This window comes from Balaenoptera physalus (genome assembly GCF_965194825.1).
Source record: "Balaenoptera physalus genome assembly, chromosome: 1".
Classification (NCBI taxonomy): Eukaryota; Metazoa; Chordata; class Mammalia; order Artiodactyla; family Balaenopteridae; genus Balaenoptera; species Balaenoptera physalus.
Window position 1 is genome coordinate 84686973 of NC_138882.1, and position 16812 is coordinate 84703784.

At 57.0% G+C, this 16812-nt stretch overlaps 4 protein-coding genes and 1 long non-coding RNA gene across 7 annotated transcripts in view; 4 read left to right on the forward strand and 1 right to left on the reverse strand.

Annotated features, from left to right (window-relative positions):
• LOC309648206 overlaps nt 1–13943 on the reverse strand; it is an 80262-nt gene extending 66319 nt beyond the window's left edge. The window contains exon 1 of the long non-coding RNA XR_014256523.1: nt 13800–13943. This is a non-coding gene — a long non-coding RNA (uncharacterized lncRNA). The remainder of the gene's footprint in view (nt 1–13799) is intronic.
• S100A3 (S100 calcium binding protein A3) lies at nt 47–4070 on the forward strand. Its single transcript, XM_082436336.1, is given in 4 exon segments — nt 47–1222; nt 3155–3232; nt 3235–3296; nt 3778–4070. Coding segments are annotated over 4 exon segments (354 nt in total). The 5' UTR covers nt 47–1173; the 3' UTR covers nt 3943–4070.
• S100A4 (S100 calcium binding protein A4) lies at nt 5640–8309 on the forward strand. Its single transcript, XM_082436470.1, has 3 exons — nt 5640–5849; nt 6786–6941; nt 8012–8309. Exons 2-3 carry the CDS (start codon nt 6801–6803, stop codon nt 8174–8176), a joined length of 306 nt encoding a protein of 101 aa, XP_082292596.1. The 5' UTR covers nt 5640–5849; nt 6786–6800; the 3' UTR covers nt 8177–8309.
• S100A5 (S100 calcium binding protein A5) lies at nt 8409–14005 on the forward strand (the record flags this gene model as incomplete). Of its 2 annotated transcripts, XM_082436325.1 has the most annotated exons (3): nt 8409–11828; nt 13441–13515; nt 13937–14005. In XM_082436325.1, the coding sequence occupies exons 1-3, from the start codon at nt 11610–11612 to the stop codon at nt 14003–14005; spliced, it is 363 nt and encodes a 120-aa protein (XP_082292451.1). In that variant the 5' UTR covers nt 8409–11609. The 2 variants fall into 2 exon arrangements, with proteins under 2 accessions (XP_082292451.1, XP_082292450.1); XM_082436324.1 differs by lacking the exon at nt 13937–14005 and having other exon boundaries at nt 13441–13807.
• A 382-nt stretch (nt 14006–14387) lies between these two features.
• On the forward strand, nt 14388–16582 carry S100A6 (S100 calcium binding protein A6). 2 transcript variants are annotated; one of them, XM_082436520.1, is made up of 3 exons: nt 14388–14510; nt 15841–15999; nt 16365–16582. In XM_082436520.1, the coding sequence occupies exons 2-3, from the start codon at nt 15862–15864 to the stop codon at nt 16497–16499; spliced, it is 273 nt and encodes a 90-aa protein (XP_082292646.1). In that variant the 5' UTR covers nt 14388–14510; nt 15841–15861; the 3' UTR covers nt 16500–16582. The 2 variants fall into 2 exon arrangements, with proteins under 2 accessions (XP_082292646.1, XP_082292645.1); XM_082436519.1 differs by lacking the exon at nt 14388–14510 and adding an exon at nt 15169–15311.
• Nucleotides 16583–16812: the final 230 nt, after the last annotated feature.

Consider the following 16812-nt stretch of genomic DNA (forward strand, 5'->3'; position numbering starts at 1 on the left):
ACTTAGAACTGAATTAATTGCTGGCCCACTCTGACCCCTGCTTCTGTCCCCTACTCCCCATAATTCCTTGCCTGTAAAACAGGGATAATCACAGCCCTCCCTTCCCTGCCCTCCCCACTGCTCGCTCCCCTCCCCCACAGGGGCTGAGTCTTCGGGGAACTGATGGCACAGTTGAGGTTTGGGTGCAGGGGGCCTGGGATGAGGCCAAGGTGTCATGAGCTCTCTGGCTCAAGCCCACAAGTACTAGGGCTTCTTCAGAGGCCTGGGGATTGACTACTCTTCCCCTTCCCACACTCTTCTGGGTCTTGGGATCTCTTTCTGTGAAGTGGGGAGGGGTCTCTCAGGCCCAGGGATGAGGGAGGGAGGAGAGATATGAAGAGATTTCCATTTCTGGCAACATGGTGGCCTGTGCCAGCTCCGGCTAAAAAAAAACAAAAAGTGCTGGATAGAATAAAAACATCTTTTTCAAAGCGTTGAAGAGCTCACAAGGCTTTAAGGAATGGGATCAGAATTTTAGCGAAAGCAGACTCCAGGAGGTGAGTGGGGCACTGGGGCCCCTCATGCCCTGAGGGCATCGGCCAAACTGAGCCAAAGTGACCTTTGGCTTTGACAGAGTGTGGAGCGAGGAAGGGCTTGCTTGAGGAGGGGAGGCAAGGGGGACACCCCACATAACGCTGGGACCCCAAAGGGCTACACGCTTAAGTCAGAAACCAGAGGAAATCTACCCCCACCCCACGTGAGTGCAAGGAACTTGGCCTTGGCGCTGAATGGAGCCAGGGAGGACAGGAAACAGGCCTTAGGAGCTCAAGCTCCAGGCCACCCTGGTGTGAGTCTGAACTAGGGGAGGAGGAGGGGGCTCCAGGAGAACACAGCCTAGACTTCTGGAAGCGCCCCTAGGAGCAGCACACCTTCCTCCCAGGTCTCAAAGACATCCTACTGGTGATCTACCCAGGGAAGCAAGCCGTTCTCAGCCCAAAGCATCCAAGGACCATCGATCTGGAGATCAGGCAGCGAGGGTGTCTCACAGGCTCAGTGCTCTCACCGTAAATGAGGGGGCTTAACCAGGGGCACGCCAAGATCCCCTCTGGCAGAGGGATTCTCTGGGGGTGAGGCGAAAGTGTGTCCCCACTTTGTCTTCTTCTGGGGTGCCTTTTCAGGGTGAAGAGATAGGGGATGGCTGTGATGAATGACCTGTCTTCTCTAACCACCTGGAAGGAGATGGGTAGGAGGCTGTGCCCGGATCCCAGCTCTGGAGGAGGGCAGAGGGAAAATGACGAGGTGGTGGTGTCTGCAGCCCCGACGGGGCCTTTGATGGGTGCATGGCAAGGTGGGCCGGTGGGGCCTGTAATAGGGGTTGCCAGGGAAGGAGGCAGGGTAGCCCCTGGGGGCATCCTCAGCTTGACCTACTTGGGCCCCCCATAATTGCTCCCTTCCTTCCTTGGGAGGCTACAAATAGGGATGCCCTGTCTCTAGGCTCCTCCAGCTGAAACGCCAACACCTGTGGTGAGTGCCAGCTGCTTAGGTCCTGCCCTGGGTTGGGTGTCCGGCAGCTCCAGGTCTGTCTCCTGGCCCAGGGTCTGGGCTTGGGGGCAGAGGGATGACCACAGCAGGGACTGATGAGGTGAAGGAAGTCAGATATGATGGGTTCAGGGGGTCCCTTGTGCAGTGAGGGGCTGTTGGGGAACCTGGGTTTAGGGCGTGTGCAGAGCTGAGGTCTGGCGGAGGGGTCGGGGCGATGGGGTTAAAGTGCTGCTGTGGCCCTCAGTTAGCTCCCCCTTCTCCCACACCTTTCATTCCTGCCAACGGGTTGAGATGGGCCAGGGCTGTGGGGAAGAGAGGACTCCCTCCAGTCTCCAGGCACCGAGCTTCTGACAAAGCAACAGTGGTGGCGCCAGGCGGGCTGGCAGGAACCCAGAAGGGCAGCTCGGCCCCTCTGAGGTTCCCTATTCCCTGCGATCATGGCCCTTTCCTCTCCTGGGAACCCGGAACCCTACTCCAATCCTGGGCTGTCACAAAGTGTTAGACCCCAGGCAGCACTTAACCCCATTCTTCTTCCCCCACAACCCTGACCGTCTACAGGGCCTGGCAGAGAGCAAATCATTAGGGAGAGAGCCTTGGCCCAGGCTGCCTCGTGCTGCAGGACTCCTGTCCCCTGGGGGAACCAGAAGTGAGTCACTGGGCTCACATGGAAACAACACATGCCTTCCTGGCTGCCTTAGGATTTTTCCAGGCTGGAGGCATCTCTCAGAAGGGCGGTGGGAGGGGCCCGTGGAATGGGGGTGGGTGAGCAATTCTGGGAAGGGCTTCCCCTCTAACAGAATGGGGTACCCCTCTGCAGAGCCTTCTGTCTCAAGAGCCCCAGAGGTCAGGGGGATGGCCTCAGGGAGAGCAGATTACAGTTTGGTACATACCTGAGCTCGCTGTCTCCAGAGACCAACTGGTTCAGGTCCCTGACTAGGCCTGTGAGGTGGGATTAACCCTATTTTACAGATAAGGCACCTGAGACCAGACAGGGTAAATGGTTCATCTTCTGCTGCACAGCTAGTCAGAGGCATAGAGCGTCGCGGAAGATTTTCCTTTGGTTGCAGCTTCCCTGAGTTCAGCGCAGGAGGGATGGTGATGGGGTGGTGGTGAGGCGGTGCAGGTTCTTCTGAGACCTGACTCTCCCTGAGAAGGTCCAGCTCCGCCAAGGGCCTGAGGCCGGGAGCATGGAGCAAGCGTGCTCCCTTGTGCAGGAGCTCTGGGGTCCTGAGGGGGAGGAGGCTTCTAGGACCAGGGGGGCTGTGTCTCAGAGGGTGCTACAGAGCTGGACTGGGTGTCAGATGAGAAAAGGTGGAGAGAATCAGGGAGTCCTCAGGGACCCCCAGTGTGCAGGGTGCAGGTAAAGGATGGGCACCTCTCCCTGAGGAGTTTGCAGTGATGTTGGGCAAATGAGGCCTCTGTCCAGAAATAGGGAGGCAGTCGGGAAATAAATGAGGAGGGGCTGGTGTAGTCAGGGAGGGCTGCTCAGAGGAGGGGGAGATTGTGGGGTGGGAAGGCTGCAGGGGATTAAGTCAGGTCTGGGTGCATTCCCTGGGACGCACGGAGGGCAGAGCTGAGCAGGGGGTCTGACTCGGCCTCTGCCGTGAGTCACACCCTTGTTCTTCTGTGACAGTGAGGATGGCGCCTCTGGAGCAGGCGGTGGCTGCTATTGCGTGCACATTCCGGGAACTTCCAGGGCCCTGTGGAGACAAGTAAAGCTCTGCCAGGCAGAGCTCAAGGAACTGCTAGAGAAGGAGCTGCCCACCTGGACCCCCGTGAGCACCTGGGGTGAGCCCGCATGGGAAGCACTGCTCGGATTCTGCAAAGAGACACCTGGAGACGAGCTCTGAGCATCGGACAGCAAGGGGGTGGAAGCTAGACTGCGGGGAGGGGATGCTGGGAGGGGGACGGGCACAGCAGGAATCTCAGTTTCCTCATCAGTAAAGTGGGAGGATGATCATCTCAAGGGCTGCCTGGCCCAGCTGTTGGGAGGACTGAGTGAGAGCTCTGTGAAGAACCCTTGACACAGGCTTGGCACTCAGTAGCAAGTAGTAGGTGCTCCGTGAATGATCTGGGAAAGAGGATTTGGGAGGGGGATTGACACCGGTGAATGATCAGAACAGGGAGGCTGAGGCTGGCCCCCAGAGGGGTGTGGGTTGGGATGGCTGGGAACCCCCCAGGAGGGGAGGGAGGGAAGCGGGCTGTGCGCACCAGGCTGTTCTGCCCTCCTCACCCTGCCATCCCCGCCCTGCACAGACAGAGCTTCGGGAGCGTGACCACAATAAGTTCATGAGTGTCCTGGACGCCATCAAGGATTGTGAGGTGGACTTTGTGGAGTACACGTGCCTGCTTGCCTGCCTCTGCACCTACTGCCATGAGTACTTCAAGGACTGTGCCCTGGACCCCCACTGCTCCCAGTGATGGGCAGGACTGCCATCGGAGGGTAGGGGTCTGGGTCTGCTCCGGACCTGCTCCATCTCTGCCCTGAGGTCATCCTGGGCATGTCAGCTCTCCACCCTCCCCCCTCCCTTGTCCCCTCCATCTAGAATCTCCCCTTTTACCCATGAGTCCAGGAGACATGAGGGGACTTTCCCCGGGATCACAGCTAGTGACCTGTAGGACAGCTAGCCGCTGCCTCCCCACTGTGGCCCATGATGGACGAAGGCCGTCAAGGCCCAGCAGAGTGTGTGCGGGAAGGAGACAACGGTGGGAAAGGGCCTATTTTGCTCCTAATAAAGAACTGGCATCACTTGGCTCCGTTTGGTTCTTCTGAGAGGACAGCTGGGGCCTGGGAACAGAGTCCCACTGAGGCTTCACTCCCCTCTGGCCTTTTCCACTGGAGGACAGGAGGCTGAGGGCAGTTTCAGACCTCGCGGAAATGAAATGGTCTTAACGTCCTGCAGGAGGCGGGGGGATCAACACGGGGACAATGTCCATGGGAGGCTGGTGTGTGTGGGGGTCTCTCTCTCTCTCTCTGGGGGGGTCTCTGAAGGAGAAGCTCCCTTGGGGACTTCCTTGGTGGTCCAGTGGTTAAGACTCCGCACCCCCAATGCAGGGGCCCTAGGTTTGATCCCTGGTCGGGAAACTAGATCCTGCGTGCCGCAACTAAGACCCGGCGCAGCCTAAATAAATAAATAAGTAAATAAATATTGTTTTTTAAAAAAAGAAGCTCCCTTGGGCTGTCAAGGAGGGTGAGAAGGGACAGAACTCAGTCCACTGGACAGGATGTTCTGAGGGAAGGGGAGGGCCGTAGTGGAGGGGGTGGGTCTGTTCCCTGCCTGGGGCTGTGGGAGCCCAGAGTGCAGTACTAATAGGATTAGGGTGTCTGAGGTCCGACTAGGGTGTTTCTCCCTGATGTAGGGCATGCCCTACGTTGGAGGGGGAAGGGGAGACCTGCAGGCCGACCCCCTCCCTGAAGCCACAGCCACCCGAGGGGCTTCACACCCCCTCTCCTGACCCTCCCTCAATCCCTGAGTCCATACCCTACCCTGAGAGGTTCTCCTGACCCCTGCCTCCCCCATTCTGTGCCGTATCACGGCTAACTTTCCACTGCAACCTGCCCTCTTCATTCCTGACGCCCCCTAAATCCCTCTCCTGACACCCTCCTCTTTCCCATGTGCTCTTGGTCCCTTCAGTCCATCTCTGAGACCCGAGGCCTGACGCTCCCTCCCCATTCCATCACTCCCTCAGGGGTGGTCCCTTCTCCACGGATGTGTCTGTGGGGGTCCCAACGCCTCCTTTGGGTGTTAGCCTGTTCCTCCCCCCAGACCCCCCAGCTCCCGTCCTGGGCCTCACTCAGCATGGTAGAAAGCCCCCTTGGGAGGGGAGAAGGGCAGTGTGAGCTGTCCCCAGCACTGAACCTGGGGTCCCCTCCCTGTGTCCCTGGGCAACCCCTTTCCAGGACAACCTCCCACCTGTCACCCACCACCCCTGAATCCCCTTTCCTCTATGCCGGCTGCCCAGTGGGACCACTCCCTCCCTGTCCCTCACGCCCCGGGCACAGCCTGCCCTTCCCCCAGCTCCCTAAAACTCAAGCTGAGCTGCGCACACCCACCCGCTGAGGCCCCTGCCTGTGCTCACTGGGGCTCTCCCATTGACCATCTGTGCCTGCCCACAGCAGGAAGCTGGGTTTCCAGGCTGGGCTGGTGGAGGGGGCCCGTAGTGTTTACCACATCGGCCCATGATAGGAGGGCTGTCTCCCGCTCTCCCCCATCCCCTGCCATGGGCAGGGCCTGGCCAGGGGTATAAATAGGTCAGACTGCTGGGCTTCCCCCACTCTTCCTCTCTCTCCAACCCTCTCTCCTCAGCACTTCTCCTCTCTTGGCCTGGTGAGTTGTGGTCGCCTGACTGGCACGCAAGGGGTGTGCAAGGGGTGTCAGGCCGAGGCTGGGGCAGGAGAAGGGGAGGCTGGTGGGGGCCAGATGTGCTAAGGGGGTCCAGATGTGAGATTCCTATGTGGAGGCTCTGGGGCGGGATGTGTGTGTGTGCACGTGCACGTGTGTGTGCATGCAAGAGAGAGAAAAAACAAAAAGTGTGCAGGTGGCTGGGTGGGAGCTATCTGAGCCGTCCTGTGATGCTGGGGCTTGCACGTGTTGTTGCCGTAGTATGTTTTGGGGTGCGTGTGACTGGTGGGTATGCATGTTGGCTTGTGTTTGCTGGGTTGCCCCAGCCTGTGCGTGCACACTCACAGGGTGTAGGAAGCACAGTGAAGGCAGAAGGCGACTGTGGGCTTTTGTTTGCTTGTGTCCTAGGAGGCTCTGCCCTGCACGCAGCAGCCTGGCCCAAGGGAGGGTGGCCTCCCCATCCCTCCTGCATCTGTGCCTCTGCCACCTCACCCTGCCCCTCCCCAAGCTAGGCGCTAGGCCACTGTTTTTTTCCGCTACAGGGCCCTGGGCAGGCTTCCAGCAGCCTCGCCCAGCCCAAAGCTGGGAGGGAGAAGAATGGGCTGGGGTGGGGCTGCTGTGGACTGAGCGTGGGAGTGAATGGACCGAGTGAGGGGTGAAGAAAGCGCTCTTGTGGAATTGGCTGCCTGAAACCCAGAGCCTGTGCCCTGGGCCCTGCAGGGGTTCGCTGCCTCAAGCACGGATTTCCCATTGTGCACACCCACCTGCCAGGAGCCGAACCCCACTTTTTGGGCTGCCTCTATGGTGGGAGCAGAGTCTCACCAAGTGCTCCCTGAGGGATGGGATTAGGGTGGGCATTCTGAATACATAGCCGGGGGTGGGATGGGGAAAATTTGGGTGTCTCTGTGACCCTCCCCCCAGATCCTGACTGTCGCCATGGCGTGCCCCCTGGAGAAGGCCCTCGATGTGATGGTGTCCACCTTCCACAAGTACTCAGGCAAGGAGGGTGACAAGTTCAAGCTCAACAAGTCTGAGCTAAAGGAGCTGTTGACCCGGGAGCTGCCCAGCTTCTTGGGGGTGAGTGATCCTGCCTGGGAAGCACCTGTTCTCTGCGAAGCATTGGCTACAGCTGGCATCTATAGCGGTCGATCAGCCGTCTTGCTGAGACGGGGAAGTGGGGGCAGAGAGCTGGCTCTGTCTGCGTGGGGTGCAAGCACAGCGAGCAACCGCTGCTCACGTCCTGGCTCTCTGCAGAAAGATGGCTGAGAACGAGCCGGTAGGCTACGGCTCAGACTCTGCCAGATGCTGTGCACAACTTAACTGGAGGTAAACTGAAGCTCAGAGAGGCTAAGTAACTTCCCAAGGTAGTCAGTGTATAAAGCCGAGATCCGTGAGCCAGGACGTTCCGACACTTGCCATCACTACAGCAATGAACCATTTTTTTTTTTTACGATTGTATGAAAATTGTGTCTTCTTTTTTTTTTTTTAAATTGAAGTATAGTTAATTTACAATGTTGTGTTAGTTTCAGGTGTACAGCAAAGTGATTCAGTTATATATACACATATATATTTTTTCAGATTCTTTTCCATTATAGGTTATTCCAATATATTGAATATAGTTCCCTATGTTATACAGTAAATCCTTGTTGCTTATCTATTTTATATATAGTAGTGTGTATCTGTTAATCCCATATTCCTAATTTATCCCCCCAACCCCAAACCATTTTGGAGTTTCCATTTGGCTTGTGGATGTGAAGACACAGTTATGGAGACCCTCATACACCTACAGACTTCCCCTGAGCAATCACAGATGCCATCTGTATCAACCTTTATGCAGTTTATACATTGCTTTCATGACCATTGTCTAACTGGATTCTTAAAATGACCTTGGCAGAAGATGCTGTGGTCCCCTTTATCCAGTTGTACCCAGGTACTCAAGACTTCTTTGTCTGAGGGGTGGCCTTCCTCCAGCCCTAGCCTAGCCCCCAGGGCTAGAGGTCCAAAGCTGGGCCCCCCAAGGAGTGGCTAAGCCTTCCTGGGCTCCCATCTGGAGGTGCAAACCTGGTCTAGTCCTAGCTCTGGCCACCCCCACGCCCGCCCTGCCCCCCCGACTTCTGGTTTCTACCCGCAGCCTCTTCTTCCCGCAGAAAAGGACAGATGAAGCTGCATTCCAGAAACTGATGAGCAACCTGGACAGCAACAAGGACAACGAGGTGGACTTCCAGGAGTACTGCGTCTTCCTGTCCTGCATCGCCATGATGTGCAACGAGTTCTTCGAAGGCTTCCCCGATAAGCAACCCCGGAAGAAATGAAGTCTCCTCAGATGTGGGGCCGGGGCCTGCCAGCTGGGGTCTTCCCTGTTGGCGGTGGGCACAGCGCCTCACACTGGCTCCTCCAGATGTGAGCACGATACTAAACAAGTTCAATAAAGATTCTTGAAAGCTATGAGGCTGATGGTCTGAGAGACTCTGGGGGCGCTGGGAGTTGAGCTGCGGTTTTGTGGCAAGTGGAGAGCAGACCAGAGAAGGTGGGAGACGGATGTGGGTGACTGTGCACATTTGTGGGGGACAGAGTTGACTCTGGATGGAGCCGAAGGCAGGGAAAGGGACCCCCAGAGGCTTGGAACGGTAGGATCTTAGCCAGTGCACTCACCCATCCCACCTCCCCAACCTTGCCTCTTGGCAGGACCTCTGACTGAGGCTGGGATGGGATCGAAGATCACATCTGCTCCTGGTTGGGGTCTGGAATGGAGTGTGGGTGCCCTGGGGGTGGTGGGGAAAGGGCTGAGTCATGGGGAGAAAGTAGTGAGGCCAGAGTGGGATGGGGAGGAAGGCTCAGTCCTGACATTTACGGCCCAGGTCCTGCCTGCCACCCCTTCCAGTGCCCTGGCTTCAAAGCCCAGGGATGGATGAATCCTACCATTCCACAGTCAGATCAGGGAGGTGATGTGGAGGAAGAGCAGGCTGTTGGCCGCAGCATGAGAAAATCCTCCTTCCTTAACTCCCATCTCTGCCCCAGGGGCCCTACGATGGGATTCATTACCAGTTAGCAGTCATGCTCCAACAGAGGAGGACAAAGGATCTTGGGAGGGATGAGGGGAGGATAGTGGCTGGGGTGGGAGGGAGGGAGGTGGTGGGAGGTGACCATAGTTTTGGAGACAAAATTCCAGGCATAGGGATCTGATAAATGAAGTTGAGATTTTTTTCCCCCCAGAAAATATCAGGCATGGTATTAGTTCTCCTTAGGTTGAAGGCCAGCAGTTCTAGCCTGCAATGGGTGGGACTGTGGTTAGTTTCCAGGTCATGCCTGGGTGGTACAGGGACCTTCAAGGAAGAGGTGAGTAGAGGGCAGGTCCAGAGGCAGGGAAGGTCTGGTTCCCTTGACTTTTCTAGCTTTCCCGTTTCCTTCTCATCACGTTGTGTTTTTGTCTCAAGTTTCAGAGGAGTGGGGTAGGTGACTCAGATGTTCCCTCAGAGTGTGACTACAGAGACTTGGGTAGAATTTTGATCCAGGAAAGAGTTTGCCACTTCCCCCTTCTCCCTCCCCCCAGCCCCAGTCTGCCCATCTTCCATGGAGTGCCCTCCCCTGGGCCTCCTCCTGCATCACTCCCAACTTCGGAAACTCCTGTTGCTTAGCGACCAGTCCCTGCTGCCTCTCTACCTTGGCAGCTGGGGGTGGGAGTGGAGTGGGGGCCAGCGGGGAGCACCCAGGCAGGCTAGGGTGGGGCTGCAGCAGCAATAGGTGCTAAGCCCCTAACTCCATTCTGTTCTCACACTTGGACTGGTTGGTGGTAGAACAACGTCTGAGTCTCTCCTGGGATACAGGCAACTCTCCCTGATCCCCACCCTGGTCATTTCTGCACCCTGAACCTGTTCCCCACAGTCCACAGCCTCTACCCCATCATCCAGCCCTATCCTTCCCTGATCTCCGCCTCAGTCCCTGATTCTCAGTTCTCCATTCCAAGAGCCTCTGACAGTTCTTTCCCATGGTGATGAGTGAGGCTTAGGAGAAATCATTCATTGAAAAGCCTTTAAAAAATCTTAGGCTCCATACTTCCTAATGACCTTGACTATGCCTTTGGCAGGAAACATCTTCCCCTACTGATTCCCATCTTGAGATGTCTGTCCTGCTTTTGGAGTGGGTGGGAGGGCCCCAATGTGGAGAGTGGCCTAGGGTATGGGTGGACACTCTGCATTTGTCCCGTACCTCCTGAATCTTCTTTCCAGGGAGCCTGGCTGTTGACCCATCAGATTGTGAGTTCTGATTTTTGGTTGGGAAGACAAAGCTTCCGGGACTGAAGATGTGTGTGCCATGGTAAACTCAGTGTGCCCCCCGTCCCATCTGTTTGGAAACAAGGAAGGTGAGATTGGCAGAGGGGGTTTCTCCCCATCTGTGTCCCAGGAGGCTCTGACCTGGGCCTCCTTGTCTCCGGCCCCTTCTTATTGGCCTTCTCTCTCCCCTGGTTTCCTGGGGACTGGAGCAAGGGAATTAAAGTCAGAGAGCAGCGGGAGGGAGCCTGCTTCTGCTGCCTGAGTTCTCTGGCTCTCTCCTTCCTTGGTGAGTCTTTCCTTCTCATCTCCCTGCTCATTTATATGGTGGGGCAAGCTGGGCGATGAGGCCAGAGGGTGACTAGCTCTGGTGACCTCCACCAAGGAAGGCCGGGTCCGATGAGTGGGCATGTGTTTGGGGAGAAGAGGGCAGAGTATTTGGGATCGTGGCTATGGGGATTTCCTGAGAAGCGGCCCTGGGGGTGGAGGTGGGGATCAGAACCAGCCAGGATGCCGCTGCAGATGCCCAGAGGCCTCGCCTTCCACTGTGGTCCTGGTTGAGTCTCCTGGCAGTGGGGAGAGGCTGAGGGTTTGGGGTGGTAAGAGATGAATTTCAGGTCCAGTTCAAGAATCGTCAGGTGGGCTTTGGTCTGTAGGTAAGAGGCAGCAGCTTCTTCCTCCTTTCCTTGCTCAGGACTCAACACAGATTTACCTGTAGCCCCCAGGTTCTTGGGTGTTGGCTCCTTCCTGCCTAAGGGGGAAGTGGTTTCCAAGTCTGAGTCACAGGAGCTCCAGCTGCTTCTTCTCTTGGGTGGGTGTGGCTGTGCTGATGGACTGGAGGGCCCCATTCAGACCCAACCTCTGGATCCAGCTCTCAGAATGACCCTGGAGGTTTCAATAGGCCCACCCCCTTCACTGCCTCGTGGCTGGTCTGAATGTACAGTTCTCTGGGCCAGAGGCTGGTGACCAGCTGGACAAGTCCTGGCACCCCTCCCCGACTTCCTGTTGAGATCTTATCTTCCAGGTCTAGCCCCAGCCTCCTCCAACCCCTGGACTCTCTCTTTGCCCTGTGCCCCACTTCTATATGGGACACTCCCTGATATTAGGTGATTCAGGGACCCGGGCCAAGGAGGGTGACTTGGGTGAGGGCGGCCTCTGGAAAATGAGTGCCCAAGATGGATCGGGCAGGGAGAAAATCCTGACCCTTCATTGGCTCCACCATCCGTCACCAGTTCTTCTTTTGGGGAGGCCATCTTGTCACCCCTCTGTCCCTAGACCCCTTTTTCAACATCTCCTAAGCAGAAAAGCGTGCAGCCTCCTTCCAGCCTGGTCAGTCTCACTGCTCCAGCTGTTCCAAGTTTGCCTTGGTTCTCACTACAACCTGTCCTGAGACACTGGGGTCCACTTGGTAGATTTTGATCTCATCGTGGGTTCCAGTAGCTGGTCCTTGAGGGAGAGGCTTGGAGGTGGGCTAGTGATGGGGGGAAGCAGAAGGTCCAGCTTCCTGGGCAATGGGATCTTTTCCTCTCCCTTCAGCCTCCAGAACTGCACACACATGTTGGAGACTTCTTTGGAGAAGGCTCTGACCACTATGGTCACCACTTTCCATAAATATTTGGGGAGAGAGGGCAGCAAACTGACTCTGAGTAGGAAGGAGCTGAAGGAGCTGATCAAGAAAGACCTGTGTCTTGGTGAGGTAGGTGTCGGTCCCTCCCCTGCACCCCAGAGTCCCAGGGCTCCGTGGGCACCGTGGGGGAGGGGAGGGAAAAAAAGAGGAAGCACTGATGCCACCCCCGGGGGCTTCCCAGCATGAGGTGGGAGGCCCAGCGTGAGGGGATACACACCTACCCGCAGGGTACAACTAGTCTCAGCAAGGACAGGATGGCCAAAGGGTACAGACAGAGACCCAAGGAAGAGGGTGACCATCTTGGGCCGCGCCTGGGGATGAGTCAGGTCTCACTGGGAACGGAGAAGGGCAGTGTCTGGAGGGTGGACCTCAGCCTGTACGAAGGTTTAGAGAAGAAGATCAAGGAAACTTCCATGTTGAGGCAGGGCTCTCACAGCTGTGGAGACTGTGCGAGGGATGGAGTGGGGGTGGGTGAGGTGATTCAGGGGTCCAGGTCAGCTGTGCACAGCTCAAGGGCAGGGCCCCCGCCTGGTTCTCCTCCACGTGCCCGGCACGTCTGGGGTTCTCAGCTGGTGCTGACACGGGAACCAAAAGGATCATTCTACTAGTTTGTGAACACAGTTTGGAAGGGGGAAGAACTGATTCTTACCAGATGGAGATGGTGGGAGGGAGGCAACTGACAAAGGGAAAGGCCTTTGAGGTAGTCATTATGTTATTATTACAGTTAAAAAAAATTGAGGCTCAGATATGCTATATAACTTGTCTGAGGACACCCAGCTAGTGAGAGGCTGGAATTCCAGCCCGAGCCCATGTATCAACCTCCCTCGTTCCTTTAAAATCAGCCTGGGGACCTCTCCTGTCGCATCTTGAACCCTAGTGGGGCTCCCCAGAGAGAAGCTCTACCTAGTGCGTCCCTGTGGACAGGGGACCAAAGCAGGTGTGGGTGTCACCAGGCCTCCCCTCTGGCCTTCCTGCCAAGCTCTCTGCATTCTGGAGTTAATGAGGGCAGAGGGAGGGGCCATGGGTCCAGCAGGGTTAACTACATGGGGACAGAGGCCCTGGGGAGGGCCTGGCTATAACAGGAGCCCAGACTGGGGACAAGGGTGGCGTCACAGAGAGTCTGTTTCCATCTCTGTATGTCCCGAAGTCCTGTCTCCTGTGGCAAAGCTGGAGGTGAGGGCAGTGAAGGGGAGAGGGCAGGATGTGTCTGTATTTTCTTCCTGTTCCCTCTGAGGGCGCTGTCTCCATCCTCTTGGTGGAGCTGGGCTGGTTGGGCAGTGGACCAGACAAGGAAGAGGACTGGGTGCCAGGCACTTGCTCCATACAGCTGTCCTGCAGGGACGGAATAAGGCTTGGATCTCGCTTAGTGCCACATAGTCACCAAGCCGTTTCTGTTAGGTGTTGTATGAAATCTAGCTTATTATTTCTTTGGGTGGTAGAAAGTGTCGAGGGGAAGGGGGGCTGCATTAGCCTTCCTCTTGTAATTTATTCCGATTCAGGAGTCAGGTCACTGAGCTCTGCTTGGTGGCACCCTGTGCTGGGTGTGGCCTGGGGGGAGACTCTGGGGGTTGAGATGCTCCGTTGCTGACTCAGATGGGGATCAGCCTGAGGCTGCCTTCCCAGGGGTCAGGGCAGGGCTGGGAGGGGTGGCTGACCTGTCTCTCTACCTGGGCCCTCGAAGAAGATGAAGGAGAGCAGCATCGATGACCTGATGAAGAGCTTGGACAAGCACAGCGACCAGGAGATGGACTTCAAGCAGTATTCGGAGACTTCCCTGGTGGCGCAGTGGTTAAGAATCCTCCTGCCAATGCAGGGGACACGGGTTTGAATCCTGGTCCGGGAAGATCCCACATGCCGTGGAGCAACTAAGCCTGGGCGCCACAACTATTGAGCCTGCACTCTAGAGCCCGCGAGCCACAACTACTGAGCCCGTGTGCCACAACTACTGAAGCCTGCGCGCCTAGAGCCCGTGCTCCACAACAAGAGGAGCCACTGCAATAAGAAGCCCGCGCACCGCAACGAAGAGTAGCCCCCGCTCACCGCAACGAAGAGTAGCCCCCGCTCACCGCAACTAGAGAACGCCCGCGCACAGCAATGAAGACCCAACGCAGCCAAAAATAAATAAATGAATAAATAAATTTATTAAAAAAAAAAACCCAAAAAAACAACAAAAAAAGGAGTACTTGGTGTTCCTGACCACGCTGTGCGTGGCCTACAACGACTTCTTCCTGGCGGACAACCAATGACTGGGCCCTGGCTCCTGGCCCCTGCAGCTCCTCTCACAGACCCTCTGTGGCCCCTTGCCTTCCCCTCCCTCCCAGATGGACCCTGCTTCAGCCTTCCCTTCCAGCAGAGGAAATAAAGATTTTTGATTCCAGGTGTCCAGGGCTGGTTTGGAACATTCTTGTCCACCTTGGCTGGGGGTGGGGTGGGACCAGGCAGAGCTTCTCCTTAAGTGGGTGGGCAGCCTCTGGGTGTTCGGGTTCTGGGTTTCCACCCCACTTCCTGTTCTTCAGTGCGGACGTGACTAATCTTATCCAGGCTTAGTTTTGCCCTCCAGTAAAATGAGGAAGTGGTGCCAGGCTTTTGCTTGCCTCCAGGGAATGCTGCAAATATGCAGAGAAAGCTAAGGGGGAAAGTGCTTTGAGAGTGAGGACACTGGGGGTGGCTGGGATGCGGTCCCCGAGGGCAGTGGTGGACAGGCCACGCTGACTTGTCACCAGCTCACAGGAGGCCCCCCTGACGACACTGGTAAGAAGGGGGAGTCTGGCCTTGATCTCCATGCCGGCCCCCTTTCCCTCTCCTTCGGTTTCCCCCTCAGCAACAAGCCCTACCATCATCTCTGGGATCCAGGGCTTTCTGCTCTCCCCACCTCCCTCCCCGTGTAAAAATCCTTTCTTAGGAGAGGATCTGACAGACTTTGCATTGGAGGGTAAATAACTAATGACACTTACAGGGCTTGACTCTGGTGTGTGTGTGCACTTTAATGGGCAAGAGGCTGCGGGTGGAATTCAGGTGGGGGGATGGGGGAAGGGATCGAGGGTGGTGGTAGGAATTTATTTTCCCTGGGGGGATGTGTGTCCTAGACGTCCTTTAAATCGTATCCTGTAGACCACTGGCTGCTCCCCGTCCTTCATCTAGGGCTCGCCCCCGTTCCCCCCGGCGCCGGGGAGGGGCACCCTTCTCCACCCCCTTCCCCCTACACACACAGACACACACACACACTCTGACACTGCCCGGCTCTCCGCCTCCTCCCCTTGCCTTGTCATATCGCGATGGGGGGCAAACTGAGTTTTGGAGATTCGGAGGGAGCTCGAGGTCACCGGGCTGGCCGCGGTCTCCCCTCGGCGCCCCCGCCCCGCGGAGCCCCGAACAGCCCCGGGGCAGGAGGCGTGGAAAGTTTTGGGGCTGGGACGTTGTGTAAAGGGCGGGCAGGGTGGGGCGCTGGCGGGCAGTGGGCGGCCGGCCTCCCGGAAGCGCCGCTATAAGGCTGGCGGGCAGGCCACACAGCCATCCCCCTCTGCGGCTCCTTCTCGCTTCGCTGCAGCCGCGGTGAGTGCTCGCTAGGCAGGGCAGCCCCCGTCCTTCGGGGCCGGCCCGCCCCGGGTTAGTCCGCCTGCATCCAGACTGGGGCCGGCAGGGGGAGGCGGGAGAGTCCGGGCTGGCCCCGGGCTAAGGCATCCGGTGGGGCGGCTCCCCGCAGTGGCCCTTCTGGGGCTGGGAGAGTGTGTCGCGGGGTGTGTCCGTGCCGCAGAGTGTGTCCCTGTGAGGCTGTGTGTGTGTAGGGCTGGGTGTGCAGCCTCCACCCTCACTCACAGCATACTCCCCAACTTTTCTTGGAACCCCTGGAAGAGAGTTCTCAGCTGTGGTCCTATTTGTCCCTCTCTGCTCTGGTCCTCTGTAGGGCACTCACCTCTTGGCCCTAGACTCTGCCCTCTCCCTCCCCTACAAGCCCTGGGCTGTCTCCAGATGTCATCTGACACTTAGTGGTTTGGCACGGGTAGTCAAAGGGAGTTGGGGGGGTATGGGTGAGTGAGAAGGCCCTGCTGCCCAGGGCGCTGACCAGCCTCTCTGCCCTCAGCTCTGAGCCCAGCCTTCAGCCATGGCGTGCCCCCTGGATCAGGCTATTGGCCTCCTGGTGACCATCTTCCACAAGTACTCCTGTCAGGAGGGCGACAAGAACACCCTGAGCAAGAGTGAACTGAAGGAGCTGATCCAGAAGGAGCTCACCATTGGGGCGGTGAGTGAGCCTCCCCAGGCCCCCTCTCCCCACCTCTTGCCCTTTAGAAGCAGGATTCGGAGAGGGTGAGGTGCCAGGTGCATGACTCAGGCTTACCCACATTCTGGGGCCCTAGACCATGTGCCTTACTGGACCATTGGTCCACACCCCCGAGGAGCTGGGGAAACTCGTAGCCTGGTATTCACTCCTCCTGAGTGAGGAACAGAGGAGAAGTAAAGTCAAGTGAACCCAAAGTGGGCTTGGATCTTTGGTGACAAGTGAGCACAGAGCCATTTGTATGAGAGAGGGCTGCCTGGGAGGGGGAAAGGCAGAGAACCCAAGGTCTCACAACCATTGAGTCTGGATTTCCCATTCTAACATGTTAGAAGCTGCAGGATGCTGAAATTGCAAAACTGATGGACGACCTGGACCGGAACAAGGACCAGGTGGTGAACTTCCAAGAATATGTCACCTTCCTGGGGGCCTTGGCCATGATCTACAATGACATCCTCCGGGGCTGAAAATAAATTGGGAAGGTGGAGACACCCTCTAGCTGGCCTGTCTAGTGGTGGGTAATTGTACAATAAATTTTTTTTTGGTTAAATCTATCCCTGTGTCCTGGCTTCCCAATGATTTCCGTTTCCTCCTCTGCTTGGTGCTGCATCAGCCTCCAGAGGGTTTTCTCACCGTTACCTCTGGGAGTGACTCAGTGACTCACCAGGCCAGGGCAGCTGGTGGGAGGGTCCACAAAATGGTGGATGCACCCTAACAAAGCGGTTGTGAGCTCATTAAGTTGCCTTTATGTGAATTAGAAAAATATGCCCTCTCTGGGTG